The 19,111-nt window shown below is 40.9% G+C and overlaps 1 protein-coding gene across 1 annotated transcript in view; it reads left to right on the top strand.

The window, feature by feature from the left end:
• Nucleotides 1-5,793, top strand: part of EXT1 (exostosin glycosyltransferase 1) — a 371,910-nt gene extending 366,117 nt beyond the window's left edge. The window contains exons 10-11 of the mRNA XM_006830667.1: nt 483-654; nt 5,259-5,793. Coding sequence (XP_006830730.1) covers nt 483-654; nt 5,259-5,444 — 358 coding nt within the window. The 3' untranslated portion in view covers nt 5,445-5,793. The remainder of the gene's footprint in view (nt 1-482; nt 655-5,258) is intronic.
• Nucleotides 5,794-19,111: the final 13,318 nt, after the last annotated feature.

Raw genomic sequence — 19,111 nt, 5'->3', positions numbered from 1 at the left:
TTAGACTGGGCAAACAACATCTGCCCAGTTCTGTGATCTCTGGATATCTTTGTGCTTTATTTCCTTCTCTGTATGTTGGGGCAATAATAGTACCTACTACTTAGGCTTTTTGTCTGCGTAAAGCACTAAGAACATTATTTGGCATTTAATAAGTATTGTGTAAGCAATCTCTGTATTCACCATCATCACGGTCATCCATGCTTCCAAACATAGGGATTCAAAACATGGGTATGCTTTCTGTTAAAGAAGATAACTGGTCATTCTGCAGTGATGTTGCTGTTGGTAAGTGTCGCCAAGTCAGTTCCAACTCCTAGTGACCTGGTGTAGGGTTTTCAAGGCTGCAAATCTTGGCTGAAGCAGAAAGCCTCATCTTTCTCCCAGGAGTGGACTTTGTGGTTCACAGTTCTTGCTTATCCTACAGAGCTACCTCATGCCTCTATGCAGTGATGGCCCCCTTTGAAACCCATCTTTGCTTTTTGTAGATATTATCACTACCTGTACACCCATTACCTACCAGCCAGCCTAAAGAACATGGTGGACCAACTGGCCAATTGTGAGGACATTCTCATGAATTTTCTGGTGTCTGCTGTGACAAAATTGCCTCCAATCAAAGTGACCCAGAAGAAACAGTATAAGGAGACAATGATGGGACAGGTAAGAGTAAAGAAACCTCTCCTCCTTTCCTTGATCACTGATAGTTCAATGCCAACCTGCAGTAATTAGGACTCTGTGCTTGTCTTAGTACTCCACCTGGAAGCATAATGAGGCAGTTCCAGGAATAAACTATATCTAAGAACTCTGAAGGAGTGTTAACGATTAGCCCATGGGTAATTGGGAAGACATAAGTCAAGGGTGTCTTTACGTCAAGAATATAAAGCTCTCACCATATTGGCACAAAGTAACATGAGAAAGCTTTTCCAAATTTCAAGACCTACAAAGAATATATGCAAAGTTACTGTAGGTGCTCTATTTAATGACTAGCTAATAATGCTCTCTTCAACACAGTTTGAATAGACTGTGAGTTGGGTGAAAATCATGCTGGTTGACTAAGAGTCACATACGCAATTTTGCAGTTTCAGAACCAGCATTTCCAAGCTGTAGCACATTAGTTCTCTCTGAATCTCAGTTGGCTCATCTTTGAAATGGAAGTTGGAAAATCTTCCCTATAGAGTTGAGATAATATGTCTGAAAGCTTTTAGAAAAATAAAGTAAGATATTGAATTGAGTCACAAAATGTTAGCACTGAAGATACTTCACAGGAAATATCGTCCAAGTCCTTCTTTTATAAGTATAAAAAAACTATGACCCAGAGAATTTGAGTATATTACCGGAAATGACACAGTAGGTAGAGACAGGCCTGGGAGCTGACTCCTGAGCGCTGATTCAATTCAGTGTTTGCTCTCTTATACCAGAGGGTCTTGATGTCAAGTCCATCTGGTGTACTGAAGCTCATTCCTCCTTCATCTTGGCGACAGCTCAGTACTGTGCATAAGAAAACAAAATCTTAGTAAGATCACTTAGACCTAAGCAAGTTATATCCTCCAATACCTGGTAGGATTTGAGTCTCCTGAAAGGACACTTTGTAACTTGGTTATGCAAGCTCCATTACTATGGATTTTCCATGTGCCTTGTTCTAATAGGAAGTCCCTGGGTGATGAAAGTGTTCACTACTAACTGAAAAGTTGGCAGTTTGAATCCACCCAGAGGCTCTATGAAAGAAAGGTCTAGCAATCAACTTCTGAAAAATCAGCCACTGAAAATCCAATGGAGCACAGTTCTACTATAACACACATGGGCTCGCCATGAGTCGAAACAGACTCAAACGGCAAACTGGTGGATTTTGTGTCTCCGTTTGCTGTTAAGTGTCCTAACAAGTGTGGGAAGTCGTATATGAATTGTGCAAAGGAAAACGCAGCCAGGCATCATGTTGCCATGTTGATGTTTTTGATTCACTAAATTTAGTGAAAACCATAAAAAAACAGGCAGGATTTTAAGTGTATAAAATGTAGTGAGTTATTCAGTATTTTCTGCGCATGTGCAGTTTATCAGGAGTCTAACTGATAAGCACTCAGCTGCTAGCGGAAAGGTGAGCAGTTTGAAGCCGCCAACCCAGGCCAGGGCGAGGCAGTCTGCATCTGTAAAACTTTCCCGTCTCAGGAACCCTGTGGAGCACTTCTCTTCTGTCCTCCAGAGATGCTGAGATTTGAAGTAGACTCGGCAGCACTGAGGTTGGTTTTCCTGGGTGCAGCTTATCAGACAGTGTACTAGGTGGTGGTGAGGGAAAAGGAGCTTTTCTTAGTGAGCTTTTCAAGCCTAGTGGAAAATTCGATGTCCCTCCAGCTACTAAGGGTTGCTAAGAGGATTACTAGAAGTTTTGATCTTTATAACTGAAAAAACGTTCAAATTCAAGTAAGATGTACTTAGTGTCTACCAGGTGCCCAAACATTTGCATATATGTGATCTCATATAGGGATACAACAGTTCTTTAATATTGATTGTCATGAGAAGTCCTTTTTAATTTGTGAGAGAAAATTAGAATGAGCTTAGAGCTTATAGTCTAAAGAAACCAAGGCCTTATCTACCCTGAAACCAGAACTACATGATGTTGGCTATGTGTGCTACTGATCATTTGAATCAAAACCACAGGAGAAGGACCCTGAAAGAATAGGGAGAAAGGTGGAACCTCAAGTTCCTCAAAAAAAAATAAAGAACCAGGCTGACTGAACTGGTTGAGATGGGAGGACTTCCCAAGATTACTGATTGTCCTGAAATACTCTTCAAATCTTAAACCAAACTAACCCTTGAAGTCATCTTGTAGCTAAATAATGGGCTCAAAAAATAATGAATATCACCTGAAAGTACTATACCACTTTGATAAATCACTAATATAAGACCAAACAGCCAATTACTTTTTAAGAAACATAAGAATTTACAGGGGTAGGGAAACTAGATTAATGGAAATAGAACAACCAGAAGGAAAAATATTGAGGATGTTCACATATTATAAAGAATATAACCAATGTCACTGAACAACTTGTATTAAAATTGTTAAATGGGAACTTAAACCACTTTATAAACTTTCACCAAAAAAAACACAATAAAACTGTTTGAAAAATAAAAAGAGGGGGAAAAATGAATCCAAGCTCTTGATAGTATTATATATGCAAGCACTTCCCTTCATGTGGTGGGCTGACTATATGAAATGAGTGGGTCAATCAGAAATGGTAAGTGCGTAATTATTTAGGAATAAAATGAGATGACTTTGGGACTGTCTGCTCTAATTTGAGTTCCAATAGCTTAATTTGATACCTTTCTCTATCTTCCAAACAGTTCTCCCTAGCAAAAATGGAACTGAATTCTGCCCCTTTCCAGCTTTGTTGAAGAAATATTCGTGACTTCCCTGAACTGCTCCCTCACCTATAAAACGGGGATATTACTACATGGCTGGTCACCACACTGTGGTGAAACTCACATGAGTTCCATGAAAACACTTCACAAGTAATGTTTTGTTTGTTACTCTGCTGCTCAGAGATAACTTGACATTTGTATTCACCTTCAACATCATTTTCAAGCATGTTGACACTTGAGGTGATTTCCAGAGGACTCTGAGTGACTGTCACAGTAAAATGCACCTTCCGACGCGAATATGTTTCTTCCAGTGGCTAAAGACAGAAACTCATTGAACACACACACACCTCTAAAGAGTCGCCTATTGACATAAATGAATTTGTGGGTCTTTCCCCATAATTGGGCAGTCTGCCTTTTCATTGCTTCATAAAAACGTTATTTTAAAGATATTTTTGTTTTGTTTAGTCGGTGGAGTTACACTTGAGCACTTACATCATTTACGCGTCCCTTTTAAAGCAGCATCACTCACTTACATCTTATCAAAATATTTCACCAAGCCTAGAGCAATGCAGTTCAAACCCACCAGCCGCTCCTTGGAACCCCTATACAGAATCACTTAACGGCACTTAACAACAACAACAGGGCAACACAGAGAGCTCAAGTGACAGTAGCCATCTTTTCTTCTTACCCATAATAAATTTTTGTTTCATTCTGGGTGAACAATGACTCTTCCTATATTTAAATGGCCTTCAAAAATAATCTTTGGGCATTTCAGTGGAGTAGGATAGTAAGAATCTTTGGGTTAAGGGAAGAGCATCATTTTGAATTTTGAGATAGACATCTAAATTCAGTCATTTAGACACACATACTTGTATATCACTAAATTCACCCTCTCACATTTTATGGGGAGTCTTGGTCAGGCACTGCAGGGTAAGCACTTGACTGCAAGATTGGTTTGAGCTGCAAGGTCTGAAGTTCAAATTCACTAGTCATTCCTTGGAAACCCTATACAGGGTCGCTGTGGGTCACACCCAACTCTACTTAATTAACAATAACAATGTATTTTGTGGAGGAGTAGCGCTGTAGGATAAGAACTGGACTGGTAACTGAAGGGTTGGCAGTTCAAACCCACCCACCACTCTGTGGGAGAAAGATGAGGCTTTCTGCTCCTGTAAAGATTTACCAGAGTTGGAAATCATATACAGGTTTTCTATGAGTCAGAACCAACTCAATGACATTTAACGACAACATTACTTCGTGGGGGCATTTCAGTGGAGAAGTCCACAGATGGAAAAGTAGAGTTTTAGATGCTGCATAATCCTGTAAAAATTGTAAGGGGTTGTGTTTTGTTCTTTTTCAGCTATACCTGTGGTCTCTTGTTTAAAGGCTTGAACAGGATCTTTATAAAGGTAGAGAGAAAGTAGAAGACAGAAAGCAAAGGATGGATGGATAGAGAAACAGATCATTTATTTTTGAAAGTTGATTATTAATATTCCCACACTAACCACATAAAGTCAAAGGTACTAAGAAACTATCTTTGAAGCCCCAAGCACATTGCTGATCTTAGTACCTGATCTCACATGCCGAGAGGAGTTTCATATTAAATGACCATAGTGATTGGGATTCAGTAGGTCAGTGGTTCATTATTCAACCTAATTTCCAGAGAATCAGACACTCAATTTGAACCCGAGTTTGTGTCTTTGTTTTTAATACTGAGGAACTTATCAAATGTTGAAAAATCCTTCATGGCAAGACGCGTTTGCATTCTCACCAGGAGCGTGGATGGTGACTCAGGGCTAGGTCAGACGCCAAGCTCTGCTGTGTGTCCATCTGCTCTCTTCATCCTCTGCAGGGTTGTTGTACCACCGTGCACTCTCACATGTCCTCCTTGTTTCTCTCCTTTTCTCTAGACTTCTCGGGCTTCCCGCTGGGCTGACCCTGACCACTTTGCCCAGAGACAGAGCTGCATGAATACGTTTGCCAGCTGGTTTGGCTACATGCCGCTGATCCACTCTCAGATGAGGCTCGACCCCGTCCTCTTTAAAGACCAAGTCTCTATTCTGAGGAAGAAATACCGAGACATTGAGCGACTTTGAGGAATCCGGCCAAGTGGGGGAGAGGAAACGAGAAGGGCCAGGGTCGAGCTGCTCTCTCTTCCCAGTACATACACGCTCATTTCATGGAGCCAGATTGTGCCAAGTAGCCAAATAAACTGCGCTGAACTGAATGACAATAAACAAAGACCAATGGGAACTCAACTCCTGGCTCCTGGGACTGCCCCGGACTGCTCCGAACTCACCTCACTGGCTTCTGTGTCCCAGACTAGGCTGTGTACAGTTTAATTATGGAACATTAAATAATTATTTTTGAAATGATTGCTATGCAGGTTTAAACTTTTTTAATGATCAAAACTATTAAAAGCCAGAGTTCTTTCTTTAATCAAAATTGTGTTGGTTGTAAATACTTAAGAGCTGCTACCCGTCTTCCCGCCAGCGGCATTGGCCTTGGTCACACTGGGTTCCCTGCAGGGCTGTGGAAGCCCAGAGTTCTCAGCAAGCACAACACGGCACTCAAAATCACCACGCATAGGCTAGGCGGGTTCATGACTGGACTTCACCAACACAGAGTGTTCGCCAGTCTGACTGGGTATTTTACTTTTCCTTGTGCCTCTAAAATGTTGCAGTATGAGAAAAAGAAGTCTTACGACTTCCAGGTAGTCAGTTCTCACTGAAAACTTCATGTTTGAGATACAGAGTTAAGATCATCTTTTTCACTGGGAGTGGGCAGGGTGAAGGGAGTTAGTACCAAGAAAACACTGGGATGATTGAGGAGTGTTCAGTTTGCACAAGGGGCCATTCACATTATCTATCGGCCAATTCTTGAAATGGAAAGATTCACCCACAGTACTAACCCAATGTTTTGGGGTGAGTTCGAGCCTACAGACTCAACAATTCACACATACATGGTTACAGCTAGGGAAAAACTTTGGTTTCAAAGCAAAGAAGGAGTGAGGGTATTTGGAGAAATAGATTATTTATGCGACAAACTCTCTAATGTTTTGAAAACCTCAAGTTCCAAGAGCTTTTCTACTAAAAAAGAAGTAATTTATAAATTCTCACCATTAAACAAGAAGATTGCTGTGAAATAGCTGAGGGTGTGCCTCACTGTTGAGACCTAACACCATTTCTGATCAAACGGCTTTGAGTACAACTCTACCAAACAAAATAATCAGAAACATATGTGAATACTATTTTGCTTAGTTTGAATGTTTCAATCTGTAGAGTTCAGTTGTTTTCTTTGGAAACTGGTAGAGTGTTAAAATTTTTTCTCTCTGTGTATACGCTATCTTGAGTTTCTGACGATTTCTTATAAACTTATAAGCTGCTTTTTAAGTACAAACTGGGAGAAAAATATATATCCAATTTTGTTGTTAAGTACCGTGGAGTCATTTCCGACTCACAGTGACCCTGCACAGGGTTTCCTAGGCTATAAATCTTTACGGGAGCTGAAAGCCTCATCTTTCCCCAATGGAACCCTTGGTAGTTTCAAACTGCTGACCTTGAGGTTGGCAGCCCGACTCATAACCACTATGCTACCAGAGCTCCTTATATACCCGATAGCTCTATTGTAAAAGATGGAGATGTCTAACAGGATATGCTTTCTTGTACTCAGAAGAGTTCAGACAACAGAGAAGAAAAAGACAATATTAGGAGTCCTGGTGTAGTGCTGTAGGATAATACTAGATTACTAAACAGAAGGTCAGTAGTTCAAATCCACTAGCTGCTCCTTGGAGATCCTATATGGGTTGCTATGTAGCAGAACTGACTTGACGGCACTTAGCAACAACTGCCCCCATCTATTATAAGGAGACTTGGTGGTGTGATGGATTACAAACTGGGCTGCTAACTGAAAGATTAGTGCTTCAAATCTACCAGTTGCTCTGCAGGGGGAAAATGAGGCATTCCACTCCTGTAAAGATTTACCATCTCAGAAACCCAGTGAGTTGGAAAAGACTTGACAGAACACCACCACCACCACCATTAGAGTGAGCGGGGTGGCTCTGTAGGATAAGCACTGGACTGTGAGCCACAAAGTTGGCAGTTTGAGCCCACAAGCCACTCTGGGGGAGAAAGAGGCTCTCTGTTCCTGCAAAGATTTACACTCCCAGAAACCCTAAACAGACGGGACAGCACTGAACACCACCATTACCTATTAGGCTGAATAATCAATTAGCACTTGACTATGTTCCACCTAAGTCTCATACAAATACATCTTATGTGTTGTTGTTGTTAGGTGCCATCGAGTCGGTATCAACTCATAGCGTCCTTATGCACAACAGAATGAAATACTGCCCGGTCCTGGGCCAACCATCAATGGTGCCACTTGGCCAATCCATCTCATTGGGGGTCTTCCTCTTTTTCTCTGACCCTTCACCTTACCAAACAAGATACCCTTCTCTAGCGACTGTTCCCTCCTGACAATATGTCCAAAGTATGAGAGATGAAGTTTAGCTATCTTGGCCTCCAAGGAACATTCTGGCTGCACTTCTTCCAAAACTGATCTATTGGCCCTTTTGGCAGCCCATGGCACTTTCAATATTCTCCTCTAACACCTTAACTCAAAAGCATCAATTCTTCTACGGTCTTCCTTATTCACTATCCAGCTTTCGAATGCATATGAGTTTTTTGAAAATACCATGGCTTGGGTCAGGTGCACCTTAGTCCTCAAGCTGACATCTTTGCTCTTCAACACTTTAAAAAGGTCTTGTACATCTCATGTAATAATTTCCAATTTGTACTAGAAGAAAATTCTATCCCAGAACTACATTTAGATTACTCCAAGTGCCTGGCTTAAGTCAGAGGAAACCATTAAACCAGCAGACTTTAGCTCATCCTTTCTTGGTATCTGGGGAGAGGGAGGGCACAGGAGGTGTTTGCAGAGGTCCAGAGAGTTACTGGGACCTGTTGTGGAGCACCATAGTGGCAGAGTGAGGACTAGAGCCCATACATCCAGACGCTGTGCTGTGAGAAGCTCCTTAAAAGGAGGGGCTTTTTTTCTATAGCCTCTTGGCTCAGAGCAAGTCCTTCATTCTTTCTCCCAATGTGACCCATCCATAGCTCAGTCTCACATATGTGACATTTTCCCTAAGTGGATGTGATTATCTCTTATGTATTTGATGAAAAAATAATTCTGAAGTAATTGCACTTGTTTCTTTCTACAAAATGCCCAGTCTAATAGGTTTTGTGCCATTTAAACTGCAGCTCACAGTGATTTGAAGGGTTAGCAATTAATCCTTATTCATCTGGCCCTTGCAAATTTGTATTTAAATGAATTTTCAGGTTTAGCAAATTATCCTTATATCTTTCTCCTTTATGAAAACAATTGCAATGTTTTGTTCAAAGACTCCAAGCCAACTAGAAACATTGTCATCGCAGTTCACAGAGCAGCATCTCTGATTGGACTGCTCAGTCACATGATTGGATTCAGCTGATTGCTTCACCTTCTTTACCTACCATAAAGCTCAGAGACCCTATATTCTCCATGAAAAAGATGTTAGGTGTCTTCAAGGTCATTCCAACTCATAGTAATCCTATGTTTGAGGACCTTTCTCTTTTTTTCTGACCAGCTACTAAACATGATGCCCTTCTCCAAGGACTGGCCCCTCCTGATAACATGTCCAAAATACATGAGATGAGTCACACCATCCTCACTTCTAAGGAGCTTTCTAGCTGCACTTCTTCCAAAACAACTTTATTCATTCTTATAGCGGTCCATAATGTATTCAGTCATCTTTGACAGTGCCATCATTCAAATGCATCAATTCTTAGGTCATCCTTACTCAGTGTCCAGTTTTCACATGCGTATGAGGTGATTGAAAATACCATGATTTTAGTCAGGCACATCTGAGTTCTCAATGTGACATCTTTGCTTTTTAACACTTCCAACAGGTCTTTTACGGAAGATTTGCTCAATGCAATGCAATGTTGTTGTTGTTGTTGTTGTTACGTGCCGTCGAGTTGGTTCCAACCCATAGCGACTCCGAGGCTGTAAATCTTTACGGAAGCAGAAAGCCTCATCTTTCTCCCGCGGAGCAGCTGGTAGTTTCGAACTGCTGACCTTAAGGTTCGCAGCCTGATGTTTGATTTCTTGCCTGCTGCTTCCTGGAGGGTTAATTGTGGGTCAAAATAAAATGGAATTCTTGACAATTTCAGTCTTTTCTCCATTTATCATTCATCCAATTGTGAGGATTTTTGTTTTCTTTGCATTGAGGTATAATCTTACTGGAGACTGTCATTTTTGATCTTCATCAGTAAATCCTTAAGTCTTCTTTGCTTTCAGCAAGCAAAGGCAAGTCATCTGCATATTGCAGGTGAATGAATCTTCCTCCAATCCTGACACCATTCTTCATATATAGTTCAGAGTCTTGGATTATTTGTTCAGCATACTGACTGAATGAGTCTAGGGAAGGATACAACCCTACTGTGATTTTAATCCAGTTAAACAGTTAAGCCAGTTTTGTTTGAACAACTGCTCCTTGGTCAATGTGCAGATTTCTCACTAGCCCAATTAAATGTTCTTAGATTCCCTTGCTTCCCATTGTTAAGTATAATTTGCTATGATCCATACAGTCAAATAAAATCCTTTGCATAGTGAATAAGACAGACATAAACATCTTTCTGATATTCTGCTTTTAGCCAAGATTCAGCTGATCATAAACGAGACAGGATCTGAACACTTTCCAGTCACTTAAAATTGTCATGGCTTCATGTTGCCATTGTCTAAGTGAATTTTCTTTGGGATGCTAGCTAGCATGTTCTTTTCTCATTTGGAACATACAGCTGGGGATTGAACATTGCTTAGCAGCAAATCAATGAAGTCCAACAGCAAGATGTAATTTTAATTCACTTAGGAAAGAGTTGTATTTCACTGCAGCAAGTTTACAAATCATAGTCATCTCCATAGGAAGTGGAGCACTATCTCTCAGCCAACTTTAATGATAACCAGGGGTTCCTAAGTGGACCAACATGTGCTGAATTGGGTGAGGAGCCAAGGGCAGGGAATATGGTGCCAACCAAGTAATGAAATACATACAGAAACTTCATAGAGGACTTGACCACGTAAGATTTCTAGACATCATCGTTTTCTAACTTCACATTAGAACACATGATCTTAAAAATATTTAAAGCTGTCTTATTTATATGAAAAGTCTTATAAATATCAGATCAGGCTTATACATACATTAAACAGATGACCTGTATTGAGCATAAAGAAATGGCTCCCAGTTGAGGTTGTAGAGAAAGTCCATTAAATATTTGCTGTATTTGTGTCACAAAAGGTAACACTAAAGGTGGGCCTATCTGGGCATCTTGACACACTTTCTAGTTGAGGTGTTCTCAACGAAAGTGAAATCTTGTACCTGGGATCTTATATACATTGCACTTTGATTTGTTCTTACAAATGGTGCTCAAAGAACAATCAATCCTGGTTGCTTCCTTCAATTTTCCCTTTGGAGCAAGGTGTTTTTTTCCATTACAGTAGGCTATGTTAGCCTTTGGTTTGGTTGTTTTAGAAAACCTGATGACTTGAAGAGACATGCCGTGTGGCCTTTCATAAATGTTATTGAATCTTCATTTCATCCAGGGTGAGACGAGTGGATATGAATAGACCTATGTGTTGCTACAAGCAGAGTGCTTGATTGAAGAATGAATCACGTCTCAATCAAACCTATCAAAAGGGTGGAAGTGGGAAAAAGGCAGAGCACCTTACCAGGCTCGAATCTGAACGAAGAGTTTTGCTGGATGAGACTGAATTAGGGATTCAGAAGCTGAGGTGAACCTCCTAGACCTAAAGATTGCGGATGTCTTTTTGGGTCTCTAGAGCTCCAGTGTTGAAAAACTCCAGTTATTGCCATGAACTCCAAGGCAATCATACCCTACCTTCTAATAGTTAATGCAATCCACATACAGCCAGTACACTCTGATCTCAGTTGTTTAATTCTTTTATCTAGGTTTCATTTGCACAACTATAGACAAGAACTTTTCAGATGTTTTTGTCATTCTCTGCCAGACTCAGGGTCCTGGTGAGGCACTGTGGGTTAACCAAGTGTAAAGTCGGTTTGAACTGCAAGCTCAAACGCACCAGCCACTCCTCTGAAACCCTATGAAGGGTCGCTACGGGTTGGACCTGACTCAACCAGCACTTAACAACGGTATGCCAGACTTAATGATGAAAGTCTCCTTCCTCCTCTGACCCCCTTTTCTCAGGCATTTTGATGGGGAAAAGCTGGTTTGAGTTGACTTCTTAGTGAACATGCTGAGTAACACTTGCCTAGTCCAGTGTTAGAACTTCAGAATGCAGAGATTAAATTACTTATTGACTTCAATCTTTAAAAAAGAAAGAAAATGGGAGTGAGTATCCTATAAACTTCATCACTTCCAACTGCCCTCGGTGACGCCATCCAGATATTCTGGGGGGAAAGCTGCTGTCTACACCATAATCTTGATAATGAAGAAAATTTCTGGAAATTCTCACCTCCTTTCCCCCTTTTCCAAATCAGAAGATTACATCTCCATGATCTTTGCCTCACAGAATCTGTAGGTGTCACTAAAGTTGCCCTATGTTCTGTATCAGGAATCTAGATGGGTACCCACCATCCAAACTTCTCTGGTGGCACCATCAAAAAACTCAGCCCTCTGAGATAACCAAAACTCACCCTTGACTAAAAGCAATTCCAGCTAACTTTAAAGTTTGGGAGTTCTTTGCCTTTTGATTTTTGCAATTCTTCTCTGTTGTTCTGCAGGAAAATGCATACCTTTTGGTTGTAATAATTACTAAAATTAAGGCCAGGCCAATGTCTGAGTTAGCATTCAATACAACCTTTAATATTTTGAAAAACAATATGTGTAGGCTATGGAAAGGAAGACATCACCAAGAAAATATTTAGGTAACAAATAGTAAAGCAACAATCACCAATTTTGCAGATGATGCACAGGTGGGGCAGAGTTTTCCAATATGTTGACAAAATTTTCATAGTATCACCACAGGGCTTTTCTGAAATGTTTCCCCAATTGTTACAAGACTTTAAATGGCTTAGTCCATTAAGTGAGAGCAGGAGGTGAGAAAAGGCAAAGCCATAGATCTTGGCTTCCTTCACTGGCCTGGGTAACTATATGTCTGGGTGTTGCCATCCAAGATGGGTTGTTTTATACACAGTGTCACCAAAGACGTTTTCCTTTAGCTTTATGACAAAACTAAGGAAATTATGAATAAATGGCTTTTCATCTCTATGGTATTCATTCCATCTCTTCTGTTGACTCTAGAAAGACTCCAGTTCTCTGGCAGATTCAGTGTGTCGTGAAACACCAAACTTCTGTGGGGATTCTGGGAGAAACAGGCAGATGAGGAGGGAGCAAGTGGGCTGGGTGGAAGGCCCATCTTCTCACAGCCTGGCTGCAGCCCAGGGCCCAGCCTCATGGGGAACATGGGGCCACAGCAGCAGCCATCTTTCCAGCCAGATGCAGCTGGTGCTGTTGGGAGCAGGCCAGGTGAACGATGATGATGTGCCCAGTCACAGTGCTCTTCCACATGGACACAGGGGCAGCGTGGCAGGGCCAAGCCCCTGAGCATCTGGAGCCTGACAGCTGTAGCCATTACCCCCTTTGGTTTAAACTACTGTGGAGAGCTCATGAATTACTGGCTGGTGAAGCATTTATTAGACTGGCATTTCTCAGAAGAGTTTATCAATGGCTGCAGGTGGGAATGTTGCTCCACGATGCAGGACTAGTATATAAGGTTGTGTATTCATTATGCCTCTCCTTCCTTCTTCCCGCCTTCCTTTCCGATGACATCTCCTAGCCACCTCTCTACCCTTCTGCCCTTTTCCTTTTTACAGAAAGGATTTTAGCACCAGCTTCACATTTCAGGGAAGCAAAAGCCAAATCATGTTGGCGGGCATTGATGACATCAATCAAGTCTTATGTTTAAATGTCAGTCTGTTCATCTGTGAAATGGTGGCTTTAGAATACTTTGTTGTTGTTAAGTGACATCGAGTTGGTTCCAACTCACAGTGATCCTCTACAGAGTTTCTTAGGATGGACATCTTTGCGGCAGCAAAAAGCCTCATTTTTCTCTTGTAGAGTGGCTGGTGGGCTTGAACCACCGGCCTTGGGGTTCACAGTCCAGTGCTTATCATACAGAGCCACGATGCTCTCTTTTAGAATATTTACTTACAAGTATTTTCTACTGCATACTAAACACTGTGTTAGGTATATCAGAGGCAATATGAGTTTTTAAAATTTAAATCCTACTCTCTGCCCTCCAGCAAGGAGGGAGAGTTTGGACAAGATGTATTTAAGGAAAGCTATCCAAGTTTCAGGTAATGTAGAGGTTCAGTGAAAAGAGGAAGACCCTTACTGAGACGGATGGACACAATGGCTGCAGTAATGGGCTCGAGCACAGCAAGTATTGTGAGGATGACAGGACCAGGCAGTGTTTCATTCTGCTCTATAGAAACGCTGTTGTTATTACTAAGTGCTGTTGAGTTGTTTCTGACCCAATAGGGTCACTATAAATTACATACAACTTGACAACACCTAACAACAACAGGTTCCAAACCGGGACATTGCTGTGTTGGTTGTTGTTGTTATGTGCCGTGGAGTCAGTTCTGACTCATAACGACCCTGTATAGGGTTTCCGAAGCTGTAAATCTTTACAGAGCAGAAAGCCTCATCTTTCTCCCGTGGAATGGCTGGTAGTTTCAAACTGCTGACCTTGAGGTTCACAGCATGATACTACTTGTAAAATCTGGTTCCATCGTATTATGACTGATGATAAAAATGATCCCAAGTTTGAGGACAAAGGAGGAGGTTAGTTGGAGAGTATTTTTTAAATTGAATCCTAGCCTACCTCATAGATGTTTGGATGAGCGTGATAGCATACAGAAATACCTTGAGCAAACCTACTTATACATACAGATGGTGTTGCTTTTTGGTCTGGGCATTTCTTCAAGTTCACTCATTAGAATATAAAACGAGAAGTTATTTCTAGACACCTGAGTTTATTCTACATTGGCCTCCCCTAACTGTTGTCTGGAAGGATCAGTCCCTGGAGAAAGACATCATGTTTGGTAAAGTGGAGAGTCAGTGAATAAGAGGAAGACCCTTGATGAGATGGGTTTACACACTGACTACCACAAGAGACTCAGCCGTGACAACTGTGAGCACTGCACAGGGCCAGACAGCGTTGAGTTCTGTTGTGCACAGGGTCGCTATGAGTTTGAACTGACTCAGTAGCGTGTAACAACAACAAAACTTTGTACAGCCTCAATGATTTGTAGAAAATTGCAAGTATTGGGGGAAGGAATTAAGTGAAACAGCCTATTATTTCTAGGTTCAGATATACTTTCAGGACACAATGGTGGTACCGACTGCAGTGGATAAAAAGCAAATGCCATCAAATCAGTTCTGACTCATGGTGACACATGCCAATGGCTGATGTTTTGGAAGTAAATCTCAAGTCCTTTTGTTTGGAGGCTCCTCTGGATGGATTTGAACCACCAGCCTCTCAGAGACAGAGCACTTAACTGTGCCATGCAGCGACTCCACTACAATGGCTACAAATGTTTTTATTTGTTTTTGACCTTTGTACGATTGATTGTTCAGGTACGCTGGTTACCAAGCACTAGACCACAAGGTCAGTTTGAACTGCAATGTTAGCAGTTCAAACTCACCAACTGCTTCTTGGAAACCCTATATAGGGTTGCTATGAGTCGGAACTGACTCAATGGCACAGGGTTGCTATGAGTCAGAACTGACTCAATGGCACTTAACAACAATATTTACAGGCTTTGGAGCCCAGTCACCTGGGTTTGAATCCTAACTGCCTTTTGGTAATTTTAGAACGTTTTAGTACTTTCCCAACCTCCCTGGTTTCCACAGTGACATAGTAGCCTATACATCACAGAAGTCTTATGAGGATTAAATGAGTTCATAAATGTAAAGTTCTTACAGAGTACCTGGCACATAATAAGCAGTACATATGTAACAGTACATATGTACTATTATTAGTAATAGCGAATAAGGAGCTCTGGTAGCGTAGTGGTTATGAATCAGGCTGCTAACCTCAGGGTCAGCAGTTCAAACTACCAGCTGTTCCACGGGAGAAAGATGAGGCTTTCTGCTCCCATAAAGATTTACAGCCTCAGAAACCGTATACAAGGCCATTATGAGTTGGAACCAGCTCCATGTGGCACATAACAACAACAACAATTGTTTGCTAAAAATGGTTTGTTTTCATAATTTTCCCCTCAATCTGTTTGAAAGAAGCATTTTGAATTTCATGTTCAAGGTCTAAAAACTGACCCAGAGTAAACTGGGGTCTTTCTAGTGGCCCAGGCCCCTCTTCTATTAGAATCATATTTTAATGCATATCAACATGAAATCATTGTAGCATTAAGGAATGGCAATTCATCAGCAGAAGCTATGCTAAATTGCATTTTTTTCCCCTGGCTGAACTTTGAATAATGGTCTGGTTTTTATTCTCATGCACTGGAATACGTTTGAGGTAACTCAGACTACAATGAACTTTGGGTGCCAATTATTAATGTTTCTTTTCTGGTGACTTAAATTAGATAAAGAAAGAAAACAGGCTCTTGCCAATGTATAAATTACTTTGCCAAGTTTGAACTTGTATCCCAAACTGAACTGCGAATAACCTGGTTTCCTTGGCTGAATCTGGTTATAAAACATGCTGAAATGTGTCTTTAATCAGAGAAGGTCAGATCATCCTTTCTTGGAGTAAAGCTAAACTGTGAAGAGGGAAACTTGGAGACCATTTTAACTACTCCCCAAACACCCATCTATATACACAAGTTATTCTATAGCTTACTTTTTAAACTTATTATCTAATGAACCTATTCCCATGCCATTAAATCATCCAGTGCAGTGAAATCTTAATGAATGTATATTATTCCATTGTATGGCTAGTCCATAATTTATGTAACCAACTTCTTATTGTTGAGAATTTTAGGTGTTACATTGCTGTGGTAAGTAATGCTCTAGATAAATCTTGGTGCACATCCATGACCATTATTACCTGAAGCTAGATCATCAACATGGAACTCATATGTCAAATGGTATTAACATGTTAAAGCCTTTTGGTACAGATTCACAACATATCTCAATATATTATAAAGCCCACCTCATGAAAAATTTAACTTACTATAAAGCTAGACAGAAAACGTAATCATTGCAATTTGGCAGCCAAAAAAAAAAGAAAGACAGAATTAATAGAGGGTGGTTCTCACTGGTGAAGAAGTTGGATATCGCCCCCTCACCCCCGGATTGGCTCATTTACTGATATTATCCTTTTATTAGATGATGGAGTTATTTCCCTATGTAGCACGTCCCTAATGTCTTGTCTAGAGGTTGAAATATAGAGTAAAACTTAGGCTTCCCTCTCAAATGTTTTTCCTTTTCCTCCTGGTACTATCCATATCAATTAAGTTTTATTAAAAAGCATTTAAAATACCATCCCCCTTGGCTCCTTCTCCACTAATAGCAGCCTGGCTTTGCTTTTGAGAACCTCTCTTATTTCCCTCTCAGGTCTTACGATTCAGATGACATGAATGTAAGTAAGAAGAGTAAGACGCAGTTCTAAGTCATCTAGTGGCAATCATCCTCCCCCTTGCATTACACACATAATAGAATGGGTGTTACCAGCAGTATAAGCAAGGTTGGCACTGGTGGAGAACAGGCGTTCAGCATGTCTTGAGGAAGACTTCATAGAAGATAGGCATGTAAGCAGACTCTTAAGAAACAAGTAAAATGTTACTCACAAAAGAGCTGAAAAGACTGCATACACAGGAACATAAACTCAAATACGTGCCACCAGAAAAATGTAGCAGAAAACAAAGTGAGAAACATCATCATGAAACAAAGATTTGGCTGGTTCAGCTTGTCGTGGCTTACAATGGTTATTTGGCGAACCGCAGTTAACCTCAGCAAAAGGTAAGTAATAATGGCAATAGTTCCCTGGAATCCTATTTCCTTCTTCATGCTAACATCTTCATGCAAAACACTGGAATTGTGGGTCATATCTGGTTGACTATACTTACCAGAAAAAGTGTAGAATAGCAGAAATCATATTTGTTTCAAAATCTTTGGAAAGATCTTGCTCTGAAGACTTTTAAAATGAAAAGATTGATCTGTCCTTTTTGTTAAGATGAAGAAAGTTGCAAGAGATCAGCACTCTCATCCTCACAATGAGCATAAATCCACTTAAGCTAAAATATCAGAGAGCTGAAGGAGCTCTGTGGTAGCTTAGTGGTTATGAATCGCGCTGCGAACCGCAAGGTCAAGCAGTTCGAAACTACCAGCTGTTCCGCAGGAGAAAGATGAGGCTTTCTGCTCCCGTGAAGATTTACAGCCTCAGAAACCCTGTGCAGGGTCACTATGAGTCGGAACCGACTCCATGGTACATAACAACAACAACAACATCAGGAGTGAAGATACTAAGAAACGTAAATGAGCGACGCTTAAGAAGAACAAGCCATTCCCAGGAGAAAAGTGTCCCATGACTGCTTCCATCCATGTCTCGAGCTGCATAGACATCAAGGTACAACTGGAACCACGAAGTTCAGAATAAAAGACCAGTGCCACATGCCATCTTTCGGGAGAGAGATGATAATTTGCAAAACCCAACACAAATATGACAAGAAAATGGAGAACAAGTAAGATGGCGGATCAGGTGGAAGTGAAGTGAGGCGCTCCCGTCAACAACAACACAGAATACCCAACCAAGCAGGTTCAGGGGATGGTCCCAGAACTCTGAACCACATATAAAGGAATACTTAGGAGGTTGGAAGGCTTACAGCTGGGGAATTTGTAGCAGAAGCAAGAAATCCGTTGCGTTCTAGTCCGGGACGCTCAGCTGCTACAGGTGCCGCCATCTTTAGAGAGCCCAAGCGGAGGAAGGATCAGAGCTGCGTACTGAGGTTCTATTACACATGCGCACATAGCTCCTCAAAATTTAAAGAGACAGTTTCCAATTAAAACCAAATGGCCACAGCTGGCCCTGAACTGTTTACAACTAGAAAAAAAAAGGCCTGAACGTGGATTGTGGAGCGGGACAAGCAGGAAAAAAAGGAAATAAGCCGAAAACTAAATCTTAAGTTACGTCAAAACGACCAACAATGGCATCTTGAAATTTCTCAAGAAGAAGAGTGAAAAGGGAAGCCCAATTCCTGGTCACATCTACCTGGAGGCAATCAGAAAACATAAAAAATTCCAAAATACATACCCATTTAAGTATTAAGGCCACAGATAACCCCTGAAGATGCCCAAAAAAGCAGATGACTATATCTGCACATGTCCAGAAACGAGATAAAGTGCCTGAGACAAATGAGCTGGAAGTAGACCTACACTCCATACTGGAAGATGGGCAGGCTTTGGAAATGCCTGAGAAGGAATTCAGAAAAATTATTATAAAATGTATCAAAACACTATACAATGGAGTTGAGAAAAATAAGGGAGAAATCAAGAAAGCACTACAAGAATAATCAAATAAGATAGATACAGCATTGCAAACGATTCAAAACCTACAGAAAGAGGTCCCAATAATTAATAATAGAATATCTGAAATGGACAATACACTGAAAGGGCAAAAGAGTAGAATTGAAGACATAGAAGCCAGAACTAGTGAGCTAGAAGATAAATCTCTCAACACTACCAAGATAGAAGAAAAAACACAAAAAAGGATAAAAAAA

Source organism: Chrysochloris asiatica, unplaced genomic scaffold, assembly GCF_000296735.1.
Source record: "Chrysochloris asiatica unplaced genomic scaffold, ChrAsi1.0 scaffold00001, whole genome shotgun sequence".
NCBI classification, from domain to species: domain Eukaryota; kingdom Metazoa; phylum Chordata; class Mammalia; order Afrosoricida; family Chrysochloridae; genus Chrysochloris; species Chrysochloris asiatica.
This window is presented reverse-complemented; position numbering and strand designations above follow the sequence as displayed.